This window comes from Neovison vison, chromosome 1 (assembly GCF_020171115.1).
Source record: "Neovison vison isolate M4711 chromosome 1, ASM_NN_V1, whole genome shotgun sequence".
In the NCBI taxonomy this organism is placed as follows: domain Eukaryota; kingdom Metazoa; phylum Chordata; class Mammalia; order Carnivora; family Mustelidae; genus Neogale; species Neogale vison.
Genome location: NC_058091.1, coordinates 106,122,655 through 106,140,937, shown reverse-complemented (window position 1 = coordinate 106,140,937; position 18,283 = coordinate 106,122,655). Strand labels below are relative to the sequence as shown.

Genomic DNA, 18,283 nt, shown 5'->3' with positions numbered 1-18,283 from the left:
ATCTACTCATTCCTCACAGAAGTATTTGGTTTGTGTATTGTTGTTGAATTAGTGTTTCCCTAAGAGAAGATATATCTGGAGCTTTTTATTTGGCCATCTTGCTGATTGGTATACTGAATTTTCTAGATATTTCATTTCCTTGTGATTCCATTCCCCCAGATTACATTAAATTTCCTTACAGACAAGAATAATCCTATCCTTTTTTTTCTGGGTATTTCCACTTTCCTATATAACTGTGCTCACAGGGTAGCAACTCAGTTCATTGATTGTTTCACTAAAGTTCACTTCCTTCTTTGACAAAGTGAGGAGATACTATTTTGAGAACATTCCCTAATCTATAAAGCCTTAAGAATCAAAGATTCAACTGTAAAGTATGGGACCAGTGAAGATTTCATTACTATTTATCAAATGTTAAAAAAAGAAAAACAAACAAGCAAACAAAAAAAAACCTCTTTGTTTAAGCTACTTGATATTAATCTCGTAAGAAATTCAAGAACTTCCATATAAGCACTCTTCAGCACTCAATACTATATATACTAAATATAGAAAGCTATATTAGAATTAAAGCTATATTAATATTCCTTTTTGAGTGGTATCCAGTGACAACCTCCCATATGCTGAAGCTAGCAAAACAGCAAGGTTCTATGGCAGCATAAAGTGGAAGAGGCCTAGAAAATAAATAAGAAACTGTAAAAAAAAAAAAAATAGTATTGTTTCATGAATAAGGTGATTTGTAACAAACTTATATTAAACCACCTATTTGTAAGACACTGCTGTGGACTCTAAGAGAATCCCAAGATGACCATGTTGGAGGGCCTGTCCTAAAGGGATAAAAATATAGAAGAGACTCTAAGATCACAGATTATTATACTATTGGAGGGGAGGAGAGAGAAAGAGATCTTCTAACTGCAAAGAAATGAAGGATTAAGATATATACTTGTTCTGCCTTTTGATCCCCTTTGATTTAATGCCTCTAAATTTTTAGAAACTTTAGACAAATCATATGTAAGAAGTTATTTAAATAATCCTTCTTCCCAAACACCTTAGCCAACATCTCTTATTCATCCCTATTCTAAGACTTGATGTTTTCTGATTTTGAATTTGTCTGCATACAGTTCAGAAAATATTAAAAACAAAAATTTGGTATCAACACCCAAAAGTCAATTCATTTCAATTATAAGTCATCATATTCTTGGGTAAAGACAAGTACACTCCAATAGTTATCTTAAGTAAAAAGTACATTAGAGTTACCTTCCTATTAACATAAAAGTTATTTAATTTCAAGACAGATTTGAGGCTGTAAAACTAAACATTGAATCAAGATACCATTACAGAAATGCATGTAGACTCCAGTGTCCAAATTCAAATTAAAACAGAATAAAAAAGAGATAAAGCAGCTTCTTAATCTGTCTCCACTTCTGGTTTTTAGAAGTTTCTTCCCTTTTGCCTGTCTTCTTATTTTATTCCCACATTTTATAAAAGAGCAACTATATTCTTCCTTTATAGAGAAAACTCTGAGAGGAAAGGGAATGTTCATTTCACCTAGTCATTTGTGGAGTCCTTTTCCCTCAGTCACCATTCATATTCTTCATTATCTTGATGATTCCTCCTTGATTATCCATGTCTGTTCTCTGTGGTTTTATCTTGTAAGATCATATCTTGATGTCAGACTCTATTCTCCATAGTCTGATTCACAAGAAGTTATTAGAAAAGACTTATTTTAAAGACCTGTCTCCTTAGGAATGATTATACACACAAAAGGCAGCTCTTGGATAATTAAGAGTCTGGGGAGAGAGGACGTCAACCATTTTAATGGTTATCTATGTGCAGTCAACGGCAGCAGCTTTTTTAGACATTTCAGGACTCTAGCTAAGTTTGAGCCTCAGATCAGAAGAAATACAAGAGCCATCTACTTCATTGTTTGGGTGTTTTTTAATGGTCTAATAAATCATAGATAACTGTATAGACTTTCCCTCAGATTTGCCTACTGCTGACAGAAGAAGAGGATATTCTTCCATCTTCTATCAGTTTTGTGCTAAAACAGCACACTTGTCAAAGCTGTGAGAGGGTTTGCTGTTCCAGGTGTGTGATCAATACACAAAGATGTCAGAGATCCTCAGTGAGAGAGGGTCATGGCCTTGGAATCGCTGAGTCTGCAAGTTCATGATAGATCCCAGATTGCATTAGCAGTGAGTCACATACCTTAAATGATAAAAGGAATTCTGCAATAGTTTGTTAGAATAATTAGTATAAACGGGCTAACATATGAGAAAGGATGTGAAAACAAACAGACTTATTCCTGTGCTGCATGCGTACTCAATACACCTTGAGACTTCTGCCCCACAATGCCCAAAGTTAGTCATCCTCTGGATAACTACATAGCTGAATCTTTTATAGAATACATATACATAAAATTAAGAATGCCTTCAGGAGCAGAACTCGAGTCACTAAAAAAGAACAAGAGCTCAAATAATAGAGTTAGTCTGATCTATTATGGGTCGTGGAGATGCTTTGATGTTCCTAGAATTGAACACGCTTCTGTTCCCTAAAAGCACATTTGCATCAAACCAGAACATATTAGTATAAACATTAAGTGGTATTGCTAAGCATTTCCCATCCTCTCCTCCCCTTAGAGCCCTAACTTAATTATTTGGCCCTAGTTTTAGAATTCTTGCAATGATAGTTTTCCAATTTAGTGTATCTGTAATGTCAATGTAAATATTTTTCAGCTATCAGTTTGGAGTGCTTGAATGTGTTTTGGGGATAAGGACATCCGAGACATAACATGCAGAAATGCTGCTGCATGCACCTTTCATATGCCAAAAGCCCTGAAGATCAGGGTGTCATTACTGGTTCATCCAGAATTCTTTTGTAACTCATAAATTCCTCTTGGGGAAGCTACACTTTATATACATATAAATGATGAGAATTCAATTTATATATGTTATTGAAGGGTAGGAAGAAAGATTAAGTCACAGTTTACTTTGTGTCAGTGGTTATATTGTCATTCTGGTCAGTGAGTAAACTCTGTTTCCAAGTAAAGTCATATTCTGAGCTACTGAGTGTTACAACATCCACATATGAATTTGGGAAACACAATTCAGTTCCTAACAATAGTTAATTAACAAGGCTCTATTTTCTTTCTCTGCCATTTGGTGATATTCACATTAAAACGCAAACACTTGAGTTCCAAAATACATTTCAGAGTAATCAATCAGCAAGTTTTATTGAATGCTCTTTATTTTTTACTGTTTTATTAGATATTGTGAGAGAGATAAAAGAAATGTAAAATAAGGGCCCTTTTCAAAAGTAACTTATCCTACTACCTAGTAGAGGTGACAAAATAAACAACAATTACAACCTGTTTTACACAGAAAAAATACATTAAAACATGCATTATAGAACAGAACATTCTAGGTCTTTGTCATATAATCTGCCCATACCTTATAAGATGTTTTTTTGTTGTTGTTTTTCCTATAGGTACATTTTGAATCAATGTTTCTTGGCCATATCCCAGCGAATATTAAGATCCATAAAAAAGCAGGTCACATTTATGGCTTCAAAGGCTGCATTCAAGAGCTTCAAGTAAACAACAAAGAATTCTTCTTCACTGATGACGCACTGCGTGGAAAGAACATTGAGAACTGCCATGTCCCATGGTGTGCTCATCATACATGCCACAATAATGGCACCTGCATCAGGTTAGTTTTAGCCTCTTGATCTCCACCCTATATTCCATGATTCCAGGTACTTAAACAGAAACCAGTAGCATTTTCACCCGGTGATAAAAAAGAAAGGTATGGATTTCTAAGTTTGAATATGCATCACCTAGGTCATGCACACATGTGGTGAATACTCGTTTGTTTGTTCAAAGAAATTTATATATTGTGACTTTAATGTCAAGAAATACCTGACCTCTGAAAATAACTAGGTGACTGGACCTGATTTTGACAATTTCAAATAACCTGTTCGGCAATTTCAGATGGATCCAAACATAATTTTACTAATGGGTTCTGCTTTGGGGATATATGAATGACAGATTTTTATTCATTGATAATGGTTTTGATGCATTCATTTTTATTGTGATTTTTCCTTTTTTTGCTTCATCTTCGGAAAACAAAAGATCTACTTAGATCTCTGAGATTAACGATGGAGAAGAATGCTTACATCAGCTTCTTTTTATTTGCAATCTTTATGTCAAGGAGGAAAAAGCCTTTATACCTTATTTTCCTTGAAATAAAGATTCATCTTGCCTATAAGCTGAAGAAGATTTTAATGAAAATTACTTTCTGCTCCACTAAAATGTCTTAGGTTAATCAACCCTGAGGGAGTCTCATTTGGACAGTGTAGAACATATTCCCAAATTTCTTTAGTCCTCTGAGAAATCTTTATTTCAGGGCTACAAATAATGACAGAGAGGATGCTAAAACACATACAGATTATATAAATTCAAGTCAAGGAAAAATTGACCAAATCTCACAGGAAATATCTTAATTAATTCACCTCAGCATTTCTAAGGGGCAAGCTATCAAGTACTTAAGGACTTCACAAAAGTAAACTTCTATATGTGTAGTGTGGGAAGGAGAAAAATTTTATCAATAGAGTAGGATAAGAAATGGGAGGCAGAGATGGGCTCTGAAAATAATCACTGGAGTAGGAAATGAAAAATGAGAAAGAACCAAATGGCAAAGACAAGGAACAGAGGAATGGACAGGTATGATAAAGTCAAGGTGATATATTTACCAAACAATCACAGACTGACCTAATAAATTTGAAGAAAAAGTGTGGTTTAGTGGAAAAAAAGGATGTTAGCTCTTGGAGTGTCTAAAACCCTTTACTTCTGATTAACTGTCCAGGTCTGTGCCTTGATTTACACATTTGTAAAATAACAACAGCAATATGGACCTATTTTGTGTAAGAAAAATATAACAGATGAAGTTTTAAAGGACTTTAAATAAAGAGTGAATTTTGAGTTTGACTGAAGATATCTTCCCTGGCCATGGTTATTTTTCGGAATCAAAACCAAGGCCTTATTTAATAAATATTCTGTTTTATCATGAACTCAGCAAAGGCAATTATTTTTAAAGATATGATAATACAAAAATTACCCAACAAGATAAACTTCAGAACCTTGAAGGAAAATGAATTTTTGTGTAATCAAGTGAAATAGAAACAGGAGAAATGCTTCTCCTACAGAGTTTCTAATGTTTGAAATATTTGTGTCTTTCAGCCTAAATAAATATTGTCAATGAGGCTTTACCAGTGATATAATTATAAAAGTGACAGGAATTATGTTTTCTCCCTTTCTATATGTGGTAAGCAGACTCTAACATAGTCCTCATCATCCCCTTTCCCAATATTCATGCCTTTGCCTCATCCCCTCTTCTTAAGTATAGATAGGATCTGTGATTTCCTTTTAACCAATAGAATAATCAGTACCATACAGCGATGAGATGTCACTCCCTTGATTAGGTTACATAAGATTGTTAGCTGCATCTTGCAAGGAGACTCTCTCTTGCTGACTTTGATAAAGCACGAAGCAATTTGGGGAAGGTCCATATAACATGGCTCTGGGAACAGCCTCCAGCCAACCACCAGCAAGGAGCTGAGGGTGGCCTCTAGCTGACAGCCAGTAAATACTGAAGCCTTCAGTTCTACAACTGCTAGAAATTAAATTTTACCAACAACCAAGTGAGCTTGGGAGTAGGTCCTTCCCCTGTTGAAACTTGAATAAGACCCCAACCTGAACAACACTGTGATTGAAGCCTGTGAGACTTGTACAGAGGATGAGTTAAGCCTTATCCAAACTCTTGACTCACAAAAACAATAAAATAATAAATGTGTGCTGTTTTAAGCTGCTAATTTTGTGGTAACTTTGCTATGCAATAGAAAACAAATACACTCAAATTTTCTGTATAAGTGTCCACATCACCAACTCGGAGAAATAAGTTAAGAGTTAGTTTTACTTTATAACAATAACTGTCTGAGATACTGTAAGCCAAATACAAGTTAAATAAAATAAAACTCTTATTTTAATAAATTTGAGAACCTCATATTACTTCCAGTTTTATTTTTTATTTAATATGTATTTGAAAATGAAAGTAAAGATAATTATTCTAGAAAGATAGATATAATAGTCCTAGACTGATATATACTTTATTTGTTTATTCTCTTAGATTTATTTCAACAAACATCACCTAAGGACCAAATAAGGGCTAAGGAGTGTATGAAACAAAGATGTACATTTGAGACACCATGCTGCACATAGAAGCTTTCACTTTAGTATGGAAGCTTTATCAACTTGTTAAGCCTTAGAGTGAATTTTCCCACCCAAAAAAAGAAAAAAAAAAAATATATATATATAGTCTTCTGTTATATACATTATTCTGGCCTTCCCTATCCATTCCTCAATCTTTCAACCTCTCAACCCTACTCCAGGGAAATCCACTCAAATGTCAACTGATTCTGGCAATCACTATTTAAGGTCTTCCAGATCTGTATGTGCCTTATATTGTTAGTGAAATGGAGACTTGCTGTCTGTTACCCAACAAATAAAACACTTCTTCACATTCTATGAACAACATGATTTCTATCTTGATTGCCAGTGCTGAACTGCCAAAACAACTCTTTGCATTATTGCATCCAGGACATGCTGGTACATGGCAACCATGATTTCCATTCCAGCATCTCTTTATGCACACCAATACCGTAATAACACTGGAGGTGGCTAGTTCCAGAATGACAACAAAAATAGACTTCTCTGGTGATGCGACATGGGTGGTGAAGGAGGTAGGAGAAGAATAAATGAAACAAGATGGGATTGGGAGGGAGACAAACCATAAGTGACTCTTTTTTTTTTGAAGGTCAAGCAAAGCTTTATTTCCTCATAAGTGACTCTTAATCTCACAAAACAAACTGAGGGTTGCTGGGGAGGGGGTCTGGGAGAAGGGGGGTGGGGTTATGGACATTGGGGAGGATATGTGCTATGGTGAGTGCTGTGAAGTGTGTAAACCTGGCGATTCACAGACCTGTACCCCTGGGGATAAAAATATATTATATGTTTATAAAAAATAAAAAATTTTAAAAAAATAGACTTCTCAGAGGATCATAAGAACAGCCCCTAGGAGGTCAAAAGTTTAACGTAAGAAGAGCACAGATAGCTATAGGACTACAGGGAGGATGATCAGAACCAGAATGGTATCTTTACTCTTCCTTGTCCTGTCTAAAAACACCCTTACCCAACCATAATAGAGCATTCCAGCAGTGCATGCAGCAACTCATAGGGAGAGCTAGAATATGTACTGAAGGAGGACTCCCAATGAGGCCTTGAGCAGCTTCAGTCCACAGAGAAGAACACAGACCAAAGAAGTAAGTCACAAAGAACCATGACCAACTCCCTGCCCTCAGCAGACACATACCCATACTTGGAATGCATGGAACAGTGTAAAGTTTTCCAACCAAGAAACCTGGAAAAACTCTACTACTGAGCCATATCTTGACTTGGACAAAATGGATCTGAACTAGTTTATGCCTTCGGCAGCTCACTTCCCATCTGTGTTTTTGGCTAAAGCCAAAGGTTATTTTCTTCGCCATGCTACTGCATCGTAAAATGGATCTCTCCAAGATCTTCCAAATTTTCTTCCAACCCTTCTCACACTTCGGTATGCTGTCTGACTTGACCTCACTCCTGAGCCTACTTACTCAGGCACCAGGCATCTTCTAAATTCTCCTCTTCTTTTCTCCTGGTTTTCAGTTTGTTTGGTTTATACATATTTATTTATATTACTATATAAATATAATATATATGCAAATATATATGATGGAGGAGAATGTAAAATCAACATGAAAAATTGGGGGCACCTAGGTGGCTCAGTCAGTTAAGCATCTGCCTTCGAATCAGATCATGATCCCGGGGTCTGCTCAGCAGGAGTCTGCATCTCCCTCTCCCTCTGCTGCTCCCCCTGCTTGTGTTCTCTCACTCACTCTCTCTCTCTCTCTCAAATAAAATCTTTTCAAAAAGTCAGCATGAATTTGAAAACATGAAACTTCAAAAATTAAATACCTGTTGAGGGCTGGAACAGATGAGATACTTTGACCCCCAAGGTGTATGGGCTCACTTTGGATTATTCTAATGGGAAAAAGCTGAATAATTAGCATAGCTCATGGTGATTTGCCTTCTGAAACTGAGGTCGTCATGAGTCTGGGTTTGCTTTCCATGGTTTTGTGGCACTAGCAACTAACTATTCTTAGAAATGAAATGCAAATTATTCTTATGGATAGGGAATATCAATAAACAGATTTTATGCTTATAATGATTTCTAACTAGGACCCTATAAATTGCCAATCTGGTAAGAAGAACCATTCTTAATCTTTTGCCTCGCTGAGTCTCTGGGATGGGACAACCAGGGAAATCTCAGATTTTCAGAATCTTCAGAAATCATCAAACCTTGTACCTCATTTACAATGTCCTTCACTCCTTATCCTTCTTCACTCCTGTCTTTCTGGTGTGTCTTTTTTTTTCTTCATGTTTGTCACATTGTAGTCAATTAAAAATCCGGTTTGAGCCCGCCACCAGCAGCTCCTTTTAGCAAACTGAAGTGAAGAAGTGACTTTGAATCCTGACTTGGTTACTTAATAAATATGTGAACTTGGCAAGTTAGCTAATCTTTTGGAACCTCATTTACCTCAGCTAGATAATGGGGATCATTTCTGTATCAAGCAGGATTCCTTCCTTTGCAAATGCTAGGAAACTCATCCCAAACAGAATTTACTGGCTCACATTATGTGGGAAGTCTGTGGATTCCTATTCTAGGCATCTTTCGATTCATGACTTAAAGGCCATTCTAGACCCAATTTCTTACACTGTCTTTCGATTCTTTAGCTTTGACTCCATTCTCGGACTTCGAGTGGTAGCAAAATGGCTATATGTGCTTAATCTTCTACACCCCTTAGGTTTTCTCTCTTCTCCTGTTATCCCAGAAGAGGAGATTGGATTCAAGACAGCTTTCAAAATAGCGGAACAATTTAAATAAGGTATATTAATATTTAGCCTTTGTGGATCCAAAAAGAATGGGCAACGTGACCGGATAGAATTCTTTTTTTGGTCTAAAAGTTATTGTTGTTGTTGTTGTTGTTGTTGTTTTTTCCAAGTCATAGACCATCTGTGTTCAGAATAAAAGAGTCGTTATTACAAAGACAAGAAGTAAGCTTTTTACCTCTCAGCTTTCCTGTCTCAAGATATAAAGACACTAATTTTTTTAATGCCACAACATGTATGCATGGTAGCTTTACTTGAAAATGCAAATAATTTCTCATCACAGTTTAATTGTTCTAGTCCTGGGACTTTCATCTAAAGATTAGGAAATGCCTCCTAATGAGGTACATAAGAATCATAAGAGAGAAAAACTTTCAGTACACACACACACACACACACACACACACACACGTACCCTAATCCATGTCTCCTGGGAATGCATACCCACTTCTTCCAATATGTAAAGAATAATAGTGGTTTAGCAGGAGATAACCCTTAAAGAAGTATACTCTAAAGAAGAGTAGGATGGTAAGTGAACAAACATTTAGTACCATAGAGCTACACATTAGGATTCATGAAATAAACCCTACTTATAGCTATTTATAAACAAAATCATCACTAATTTTAGTAGCATGGTTGATACAATTTACCATTATTAAATGCTGTCTCCACATTGTCTATGAAGGTAAGCTGCCTATAAGAAGACAGATTTCATGTTGAAAAGTATTAAGAGGAGTAACACTTCAACAGCTTTACTGAGCAAATGTCATTCTGCCCTGAGTATCATCACATGTTTCTGGATAGTATCCAACCTTTTTTCCATTTTGTTATAAATCTGTGCTAGAATTTTCAGACCCCTGTGGTTGCTCATTTCAGAGAAATCCAAATTGCATGTAGTGAAATTCAGTTTAGAAAAGTGGTACAGAAGGGTTATTCTGAGTATCCAAATCTCTATGGACTTTGAACAAGCTGTTTCCAAAAGGGCATACGTAGGAAGGTTAGCAAATTAAACAGATAATATTTAAATCACTTTCTCCTTTCCATGCCAGATGTTTTAAAATAGGTTAAATAATAATTTAAAAGGAGTTCAGGTTTGGAAATATAAACTATACAACAATCTCACTGAGAACGTATGTCACTGACATTATAGTAAATAATTATTGTGACATGAGTTTTAGACTTAGTCTTTATTTTACCAGGTGTTAAGCCTATATGAATATATTTTATCATGCACTGAAAGTCAATAATCCCCATATGTAAATGAATGTGCTTTCTGGGCCTCTAATTGTTCTCATAGCTTTTACTCATCACTAATCAATGCTACCTTCCATGTGATAGGGCGGGGGTCAGCAAACATTTTTATAAAGGTCCAAATAGCAAATACTTCAGACGTTGCATCACAGCTTTTTGACTCTGCTATTTTAACACTACAGTAGCCATTGACAATGTGTAAATGAATGGACATGGCTGTATTCCAGTAAAACCTTATTTACGAAAATAGGTGACTGGCAGGATTTAGCCCAAGGGCCATAGTTTGCAGACTCTAGGACAGCAGATGGATAAAATAGCTTTATTCAATTCATTGACCAAGAAAATCCAACTCAATTTAATTTTCAATGTTAAGCAGTGTTTAGATGGATAAATAGATAGGAGAGAGAGAACGTGAGAGACAGAGGGGGATTATAAAGTATTGACTCTTGCAGTTATAGATGCTAGGAAATCCACAATCTGTCCACCTGCTAGCTAGAAACCCAAGAAAGTCAGTGATGTAGATGCTAGTCTGAGTCTAAAAGCTTGAGAACTAGGAGCGTTGATGCCAGGAGATGACTGCTGTCACAGCTCAACAGTCAGATAGAGAGCAAATTTGACTTTCCTCCACTTTTTTTTCTATTCAGATCCCCAAAGGATTGGATGATGCCCACCCAAGTTGGAAAGGGTCATAAGCTTTACTGTCTAGTAGTTCAAATATTAATCTCTTGTAGAATCACCCTCACAGATATACCCAGAAATAATGTTTACCAGCAACCTGTGACCGAGTCAAGTTGACACATAAAATTAACTACACCAAATAATCTCCAAAAAAAATTTGTATTTCTTAACATTAGGAAACTTTCATTGTTCTCATTGTCCCATGTGAATAGAAGTAAAAGTTTATTTCTTTCATTCTTTTCTTTCAATCCATATTTCCCTTTTCTTTCAATCCATGTTTTCTCATTTCATAGACATCTTTTTTGACATTGTCTGATAAAAAGAAGTTTTTTGCGATTTCTGAGGTAGTTTTCAAATCATTTAGCACTTCAAAATGAGGTAGGAGCTGTAAATTGAATTTGAAATTGCGATGGTAACAACCATTAGAGTATAAAAGATTAGTGTATCGTGTCTTAGCTTTTCCATTTGTTCTGTAATGAGTGGCAACGCCCCCATAAAATGTTTGCTTGTCTTCATTGTCATTTCATAGTGGCATGTAGCTAGGCATCACCTGCTGAGATCTTTTAGTTATTACTCTATATCCAGGCCAGATTACCCCTAATCTAGCTCAGCAGTGTACCCTCATCTTTTTGAATATCAAGGGGAAAAAAGAGCCTAGTTCGGATCAATTTCTAACCACACATTTAGACTAATAACATCTTCAAACATTTAATCCTTCATTTTAGTTGCTACACTTTCCATCTGCAGTCAACATTCTTGAAATTGTACTCAGGATCTCTTTTTCATGTACTAATTTGTATTTGGTTAGATTAGCTTGCTACGAACATCCAAGCATCTCAATTGGAGGTAGCTAGCCCCTATTGCTAGAAATAAGGGGGAAAAAGAAAATATCCAACCAGGTTTCAGATAAAAATTTAGAATTGTATGTGGTTTTCCCCGTTTCTCTTATTGTTTTAGTTAATTGAGCATTTAAGATATTTACCTGTATATCCTTTCATTAAAAGCAGTTTAAACTTTATAGGGGGCAAATATAAAAAGTTTCAATTTTCTTTTGTCACTGACATCAAATGTCTGTAGGATCTCTCTTTACTTTCTCTTAACGGAATATCATGCAGGTTCCAGAACCTGCTATTCATATTGACATATTAAAAGCATGGCTCAGCCTACTTTAGTTTAAACTTCCACTTTATACCTACTTTGGTGGTTCCAGGCCCTTCCCAGTTGGATAGTCCTCCAGTTCATGAACTTGAATGGAGGAAGAATGTGATATGTTCTTTCTGATGCTTTGCTATCTCTCTTTTGCTTCTAGTTTCTCCAGATTTGGGGCTGTCTTAGGGCAGAGGGATTTTATTGAAAAAGATTCAAAGGTTTTCTTCTTAACTGGTACCATTTTGGTTCTGCATATTCTCTTGATACATGCACGTGTCAGTCTTTTTTTTTTTTTTTTTAAGATTTTATTTATTTATTTGACAGACAGAGATTACAAGTAGGCAGAGAGGCAGGCAGAGAGAGAGGAAGGGAAGCAGGCTTCCCGCTGAGCCGAGAGCCCAATGTGGGGCTCGATCCCAGGACCCTGGGATCATGACCTGAGCCAAAGGCAGAGGCTTTAACCCACTGAGCCACGCAGGCGCCCCACACGTGTCAGTCTTCACCAAGCCCTGCACAAGGGGCCACACTATGGCCCCAGTTGCCTGAGGGAGGAAACGTTATCTGGCTTGCTTCTCCCAGCCTTCTACTTCACAACTCCTTACCTGCTGGTGTCTCCTTACCCAGTAACAGAGCTGGTTTACTCTGGAGCTAATGAAGCTTAAGAGGCCCCCACCTTACACATGTCCTTCTGAGACCTGGAATTTGCTAGAAATTGCAGTAGATTGTTATAGTTCTCTTTCAGAGGGCAAACTATGTTGGTAGTCAAAAGTCATTTCCATGTAAGCATTTCCTGTGAAGAACCTGAAGAGATTTCAGAGAAAGAGGCCTAAATCTCTAAGCTTACTTGTAATTCACCGAGATTTCTTTTCTCATTGTTAATAAATATTCAATTTTATGCACAATTCTGTCTGTGCTTTTAAACCCTTTTTTGTTTTAAAGGACCAAAAGCCATATAAGCTGTGGGCCCTACAAAATCTTGACTCACCTCTGCCCAAAAAGCAATCTTCTTTGGCAGAATCCTGGAAAGAAACTCAAGGCCAATGCTAACGGTCAGTTTTCGAAGAGTTAGAAACCTGACTTTCACACAAGTACATAATGAACACATGACAAATTTATTTATTTATTTCATTAATGAGCACGATGGTTAAAGCTGGTTCAAAGAATTCAAGAGACTGAGAACATATAATCACTGAATGAATGCCAAAATAAGATTACTAGATTTGAGACGAAACTGGTTAGCACCCTACAAGGGAATAAAATGTAATTTTTGTGGTTTTCTTTTCTACCATTTTATACTCATTTGCTTCTCCAGCAGACAAAAATCTACAAGTTAGCATGTAATTTCAGAGTCTGGGCCTAATCATTAGTAAATAGTGAGCCAAAGAAAAGTGCATTCTTCCAGAGGATTACATAATCTTTAAACAGACCTGTTAACTAATACTCCAGAAGGATATTAATAGAACATGCTGTTTTCCCTTTGTCTTCTTTCTAAGCTTTGAACTTTGTCTGAATACCAGTCACCTTCTGCATTACCAGGAGATGGAAGTCCCAGATGCTCAGTTATATCCCTCTGCTTTCCTTAATGTTTAACAGGCTAGAGGTAATCATAAGCAAAAAAGTACTCAGAAAAATAGGCCCATTAAAGTCTCCCATGTTGTGAAAAGCAAATATACCAGTGCCATTATTAGGAGGAAAAAAGAAAAACACAGGCACGTTTTAGTGTTCCATATTACTTAGACAAAATGTATGCATCGCAACAAAATATTTTGGTAACTTTTTAGTTTTTTCTCCTGCAATATCCATGTTTAGAAGTTATTTTAATCCAAGTCTGTTTGGTTAAATGACATTTGTGTATCTTTAAGACCATCCATCCATCCCTTCTTTCACACCACAAGCATTTGTGGAGAACCCCTTTTATGTTAAGCAGTGTGCTGCATGGGATTTACAAAGACTAATAAGCCATGGAATCTTTTTTCTACATACTCTTTTGCTTATGGTAATCTCAGGTTTGTAAAACATTAAGGGCTGTAGAATAAAATGTGGTGTTTTTTTTTTTTCGTTTATGCATACAAAGTGCAGTTTTAGTTTAAAAAGCCGAGATTTCACAGCCTGTTGTTTATCTTTTTGATCTCATTTCTTTCCCCCATTCTACAAGTGTCAGGTATTGTGAAAATGGATTGATGTGGGGTCATTTATTCTTGCTTGGAGAGTGTGACTGAAGCTGCAGGGGTTTTAGTTGCTTATAAAAGTGGATCACATATTTGGAAAGCATAACTCTTACCAATGTAAGTGTCACAGGGTTCTTGGTAAAGTACAAATGCAGTTTAAATTGATTTTCTAACCACTTTTATTACTGCCATCCTTGAGTGCAGCAACAAGGGTTGAGCATTTGTTTTTACAGGGCAGAAAGCATTTAGGTCCTCTGCAAATCAGAGTTTCATTAAAGTCGTGATTGCAAATACAATTATATTTAAATGAGAACAAACAAGATTAAATGTGGAAGAAATTGTGTCATTTACACCAAATTTGAAAACTCTCAAAGAGTTAAATGTTTCAAGGTTTGACTAATAGAAAAGCCCAGTATCAAATTCCACACATATTTTTTACATCATATTTATGCAGCAAGGTCAAACAAGTAGGGGGAAAAAAATCTCATCTTCAATTTTCTCTACCCTTAGGTAATAATACGTGGAGAACTCATTTACCCTGATTGATCTTCCTGGGCATAAGAGACCTCTCTGGCTTAAATCCCATCTGAAAACTATCTTTCCTTTCCTTTTCTTATAGAATACTAACAGTTTTTTTTTTCCTCTACTTCAAAGAACAAACAAGCAAAATAGGAGATGCTAGTATTTTTTCCTTTCAAAATCTATTCATTAATGGGTTTTTAGGAGGGAATTATATACTAAAATCAGTTTGTTTTCTAACTAGAAATAACTTATTGTTTTGAATCTACATGGCTCACTACTTACAGATTTCATTTTGTACACACACACACACAGACACACACACACGCACAATTGGTAAATTGTCCTAATCATTATGATTTTTACATGTAGTTAGATATGTAACTGTTAAAATTGTGTGAAAATCTTGACAGACAAAATGTAAACAAGCCGAAATGAAAGCTGAAATAAAATGTGAGATATCTAGAATCCCTTGGCTTAGGTTTGCAAAATGCTTAAAACAAGAAGTTTAAATAATTAATTTAGTAAGTAAACAAACCAATCTTTTTGGTTCAGCAGTAGACAAAATTCTTATGCCTTACCTTTTGTTCCTAGCCCATTTGCTGGCATACTATGTGTCTTGGGAAATTTGCTTAACCTTTTATACTAAGAAAATGAAGTAATAGTTGTTCCCCCTGGCCTCCTAAATATCAAGTGATTTGGAGCCAAAAGTTAAAACTTGCTAAAGATGTAAAAGTATCAAGACTAGATGGAAAAACACTAGAAAATAAATTTGGTTATTGTTTATTGACATCAAAATGCAATTGTGACTTCAAGCAAGTATTTTCTAAGTAAACACTGCTTGCTGATTGTCACTGACCTAACAATTATCAAGTATTGCCTTTGTTTTGGAAAATGGGATAGTGGTATTGCTCTGAGATAATTTTATCTCAAAATGATGTTAATACTTAAAATATCTTTGGAACATAGTTTTAGATTTCAGCTTCACAAATGGGAAAATGAAGTATAAGAGGGTTAAAATATTTGTTCAGGTCAACACTGATAATAGAGACAGGATAAATCATACTCTTCTAGACTTTAAGTAAGTGCTTTCTGTCCTAAGCTTTGCAATATAAATCAACTATTTGCTCCATCACATAAAAAAAGTTAGTTGTCCAAAGTTAATGATTTGGTAACTATTTTCAGCAGTTCTCTGAACTATACTTAAGGGAATTATACTCAAGGACTAGGCTATCTCTAAAAATTATAGTTTTGGGTCTCCTGGGTGGCTCAGTTTTTTACGTGTCTGACTCATGGTTTCTACTCGGGTCATGACCTCAAGGTTGTGGGATTAAGCTCCATGTGGGCTCCACGCTGAGTGTGGGGTCTGCTTGAGTTTTTTCCCCCTCCCTGTCCTTCCCCCTCTGCTCCTTCCCCCTGCTCGCATGCTCTCTCTCTTTCTCTCTCTAAAATAAATAAATGAATAAAATCTCTAAAAAAAATTTCTAGTTTCATCGTTTTGGACCAATCTAACAGATAAGAGGTCTCTGTGCCTTCTTCTCCTTACTCTTAAATATGCCACTAACCATTTCTAGACTTCACTTTCATCATTTTGGTAAAAAGGGATTGAACTAGACTGAACTTTAAAAACTATTTTTCAAGATCCACTAATAAGTATTCCTCAGGAAAAAAAGTTGAGGAGGGGCAAATTTTTCTAAGACAAATTCATAAAATGTCACATGTCCATTCCCTCTTAGAGTTTCACAGTGCATTTCACCATGCTAAGGAATTCCTGTAGAAAATAACCCACTTAACTCTACTTAATAGAAGTTTCTGAACTTAATTCAACCAAATAATATTTTTCCAGGAATACCTATTAACATCACACTGAACATTTTCTTTCTCAGAAGTAGTCTGAGGACACGCTGTGCCAGATGAGACAAACAAGGTCCAGTGAGTGCAGTTTTTTTCTGCTTTTCAAAGATTTCCAAAATATAAGCATGTACAACAACTGGGAATATGTGCTGAGTTTAGTGTGCTTTAATACTGAGAATCCTTTCTTCACACCTGATAAGTTGCCATAAGCTTCAAGTTATTCATTGCTCTCTTTTCAGTCCTAGATTAATAGGACTTATGACAAATACAGATCAAGTTTCATAGAACTGACAGAAAATCATGCCTAAATACTGGAGTTGTGTTGAGGTAGGAAATTATGTGGGCATTAGAACTATGAGGTAAATTTATACCTGAATACTTAACAGACTAGTTTCCTCTCTAGGATTTTTTTTTTATTTCCTTCCTCAATCTACCCATCTAGACAGAAATAGAAGTTAAAGCCTCAAACCTGTTCTAGTCCTAAATGTGAGTCACAATATTTATACTCATGATCAGGGAGTGGCAGTTTCTGCTCCCAAGGAGAGAAGGCTGGGTTGGGGAAGAGAGAGTAGAAAGGAAGAATCAAAAGAATAGGAATTAGTGGAAGTGGAAAGAAAAGGACCTTTGTCTTAGGACCAGGACAGAATGAAGGGGACTTGCTGCCTAGCTGACCTTGAACATGAACCACCCACTGTCACATCTGGCAGTCCTTGACACTTGAAATTTCCTTTGAACAGAGAATGAATTACTATACACCTTATTCAAGGAAGTAGACATGAATGGAACCTTGGTCTCCAAAGGAGATGGGACTGCTCTGAGCCACTGGGGACTTCCCCATGAACCAGAACAATAATCTAGGTTCAACTCTCTTATCTGCTCTTCTGTGTAATGTGGGTCCATATCCCTTCGGAGTTGGTTTGTTTTTTTCTCATTTGACTAAGGATCACACAGACCTTTCTAATTCTAAATTTCTAAGCATGTAAAGGCCCTTCCGATGCTATTGCTTGTAGTCTAGAAGTATATCATCTAATTTAAATATTAAGGGAACACTAAATAAATGCATGCTGATTTAAATATATTAAGAAATACTTTCTTATTTTATACTCTGCCATTGTGTATATTAAACAACTATTTCTGTGCATATAGAAGACAACTGAGAAAATCTTTTAATATTATGGCCAGATGAAGTAAAAATTCAGAGAATGCTAGTCTGAGACAAATAACATTGACAGATAAATCATCAGTAACCTGAAACTGGCATAAGAGCTTACTTGGGTGTACCCAGAGTGCAGTTCTCCAGAGTTGGGCTTTACTTTCTATTGTCTGATCTGTTTTACAGCTTTATAGAGGCAGAGGTTAACTTGTAGATTTTTGTCAAATAGAGGGAAGAATACTTTCTTTCTAATGGAAGAGTACCCTAAATTTTGCAGTTTATTGCCCTATTGGACATTGACTAGTTTTATATCTAATTGAGCAATCTTAATATTCCTTCTCAAATTTTCTTTAAATTAGTTTTGATGTCTTACTGATTCTCTCATTAATGACCTAGTTAAATAAAACCTTGACATGCATTTATAATCTATTGGCATGCATAATTTCACTGGTATAAATTATACTTTATTAAAATTGC

General features: G+C 35.9%; 1 protein-coding gene across 1 annotated transcript in view; it reads left to right on the top strand.

The window, feature by feature from the left end:
• Positions 1-18,283, top strand: part of EYS (eyes shut homolog) — a 1,652,430-nt gene that overhangs the window by 1,452,964 nt on the left and 181,183 nt on the right. The window contains 1 exon segment of the mRNA XM_044253753.1: positions 3,481-3,701. Within this exon segment, the coding sequence (XP_044109688.1) occupies positions 3,481-3,701 (221 nt within the window).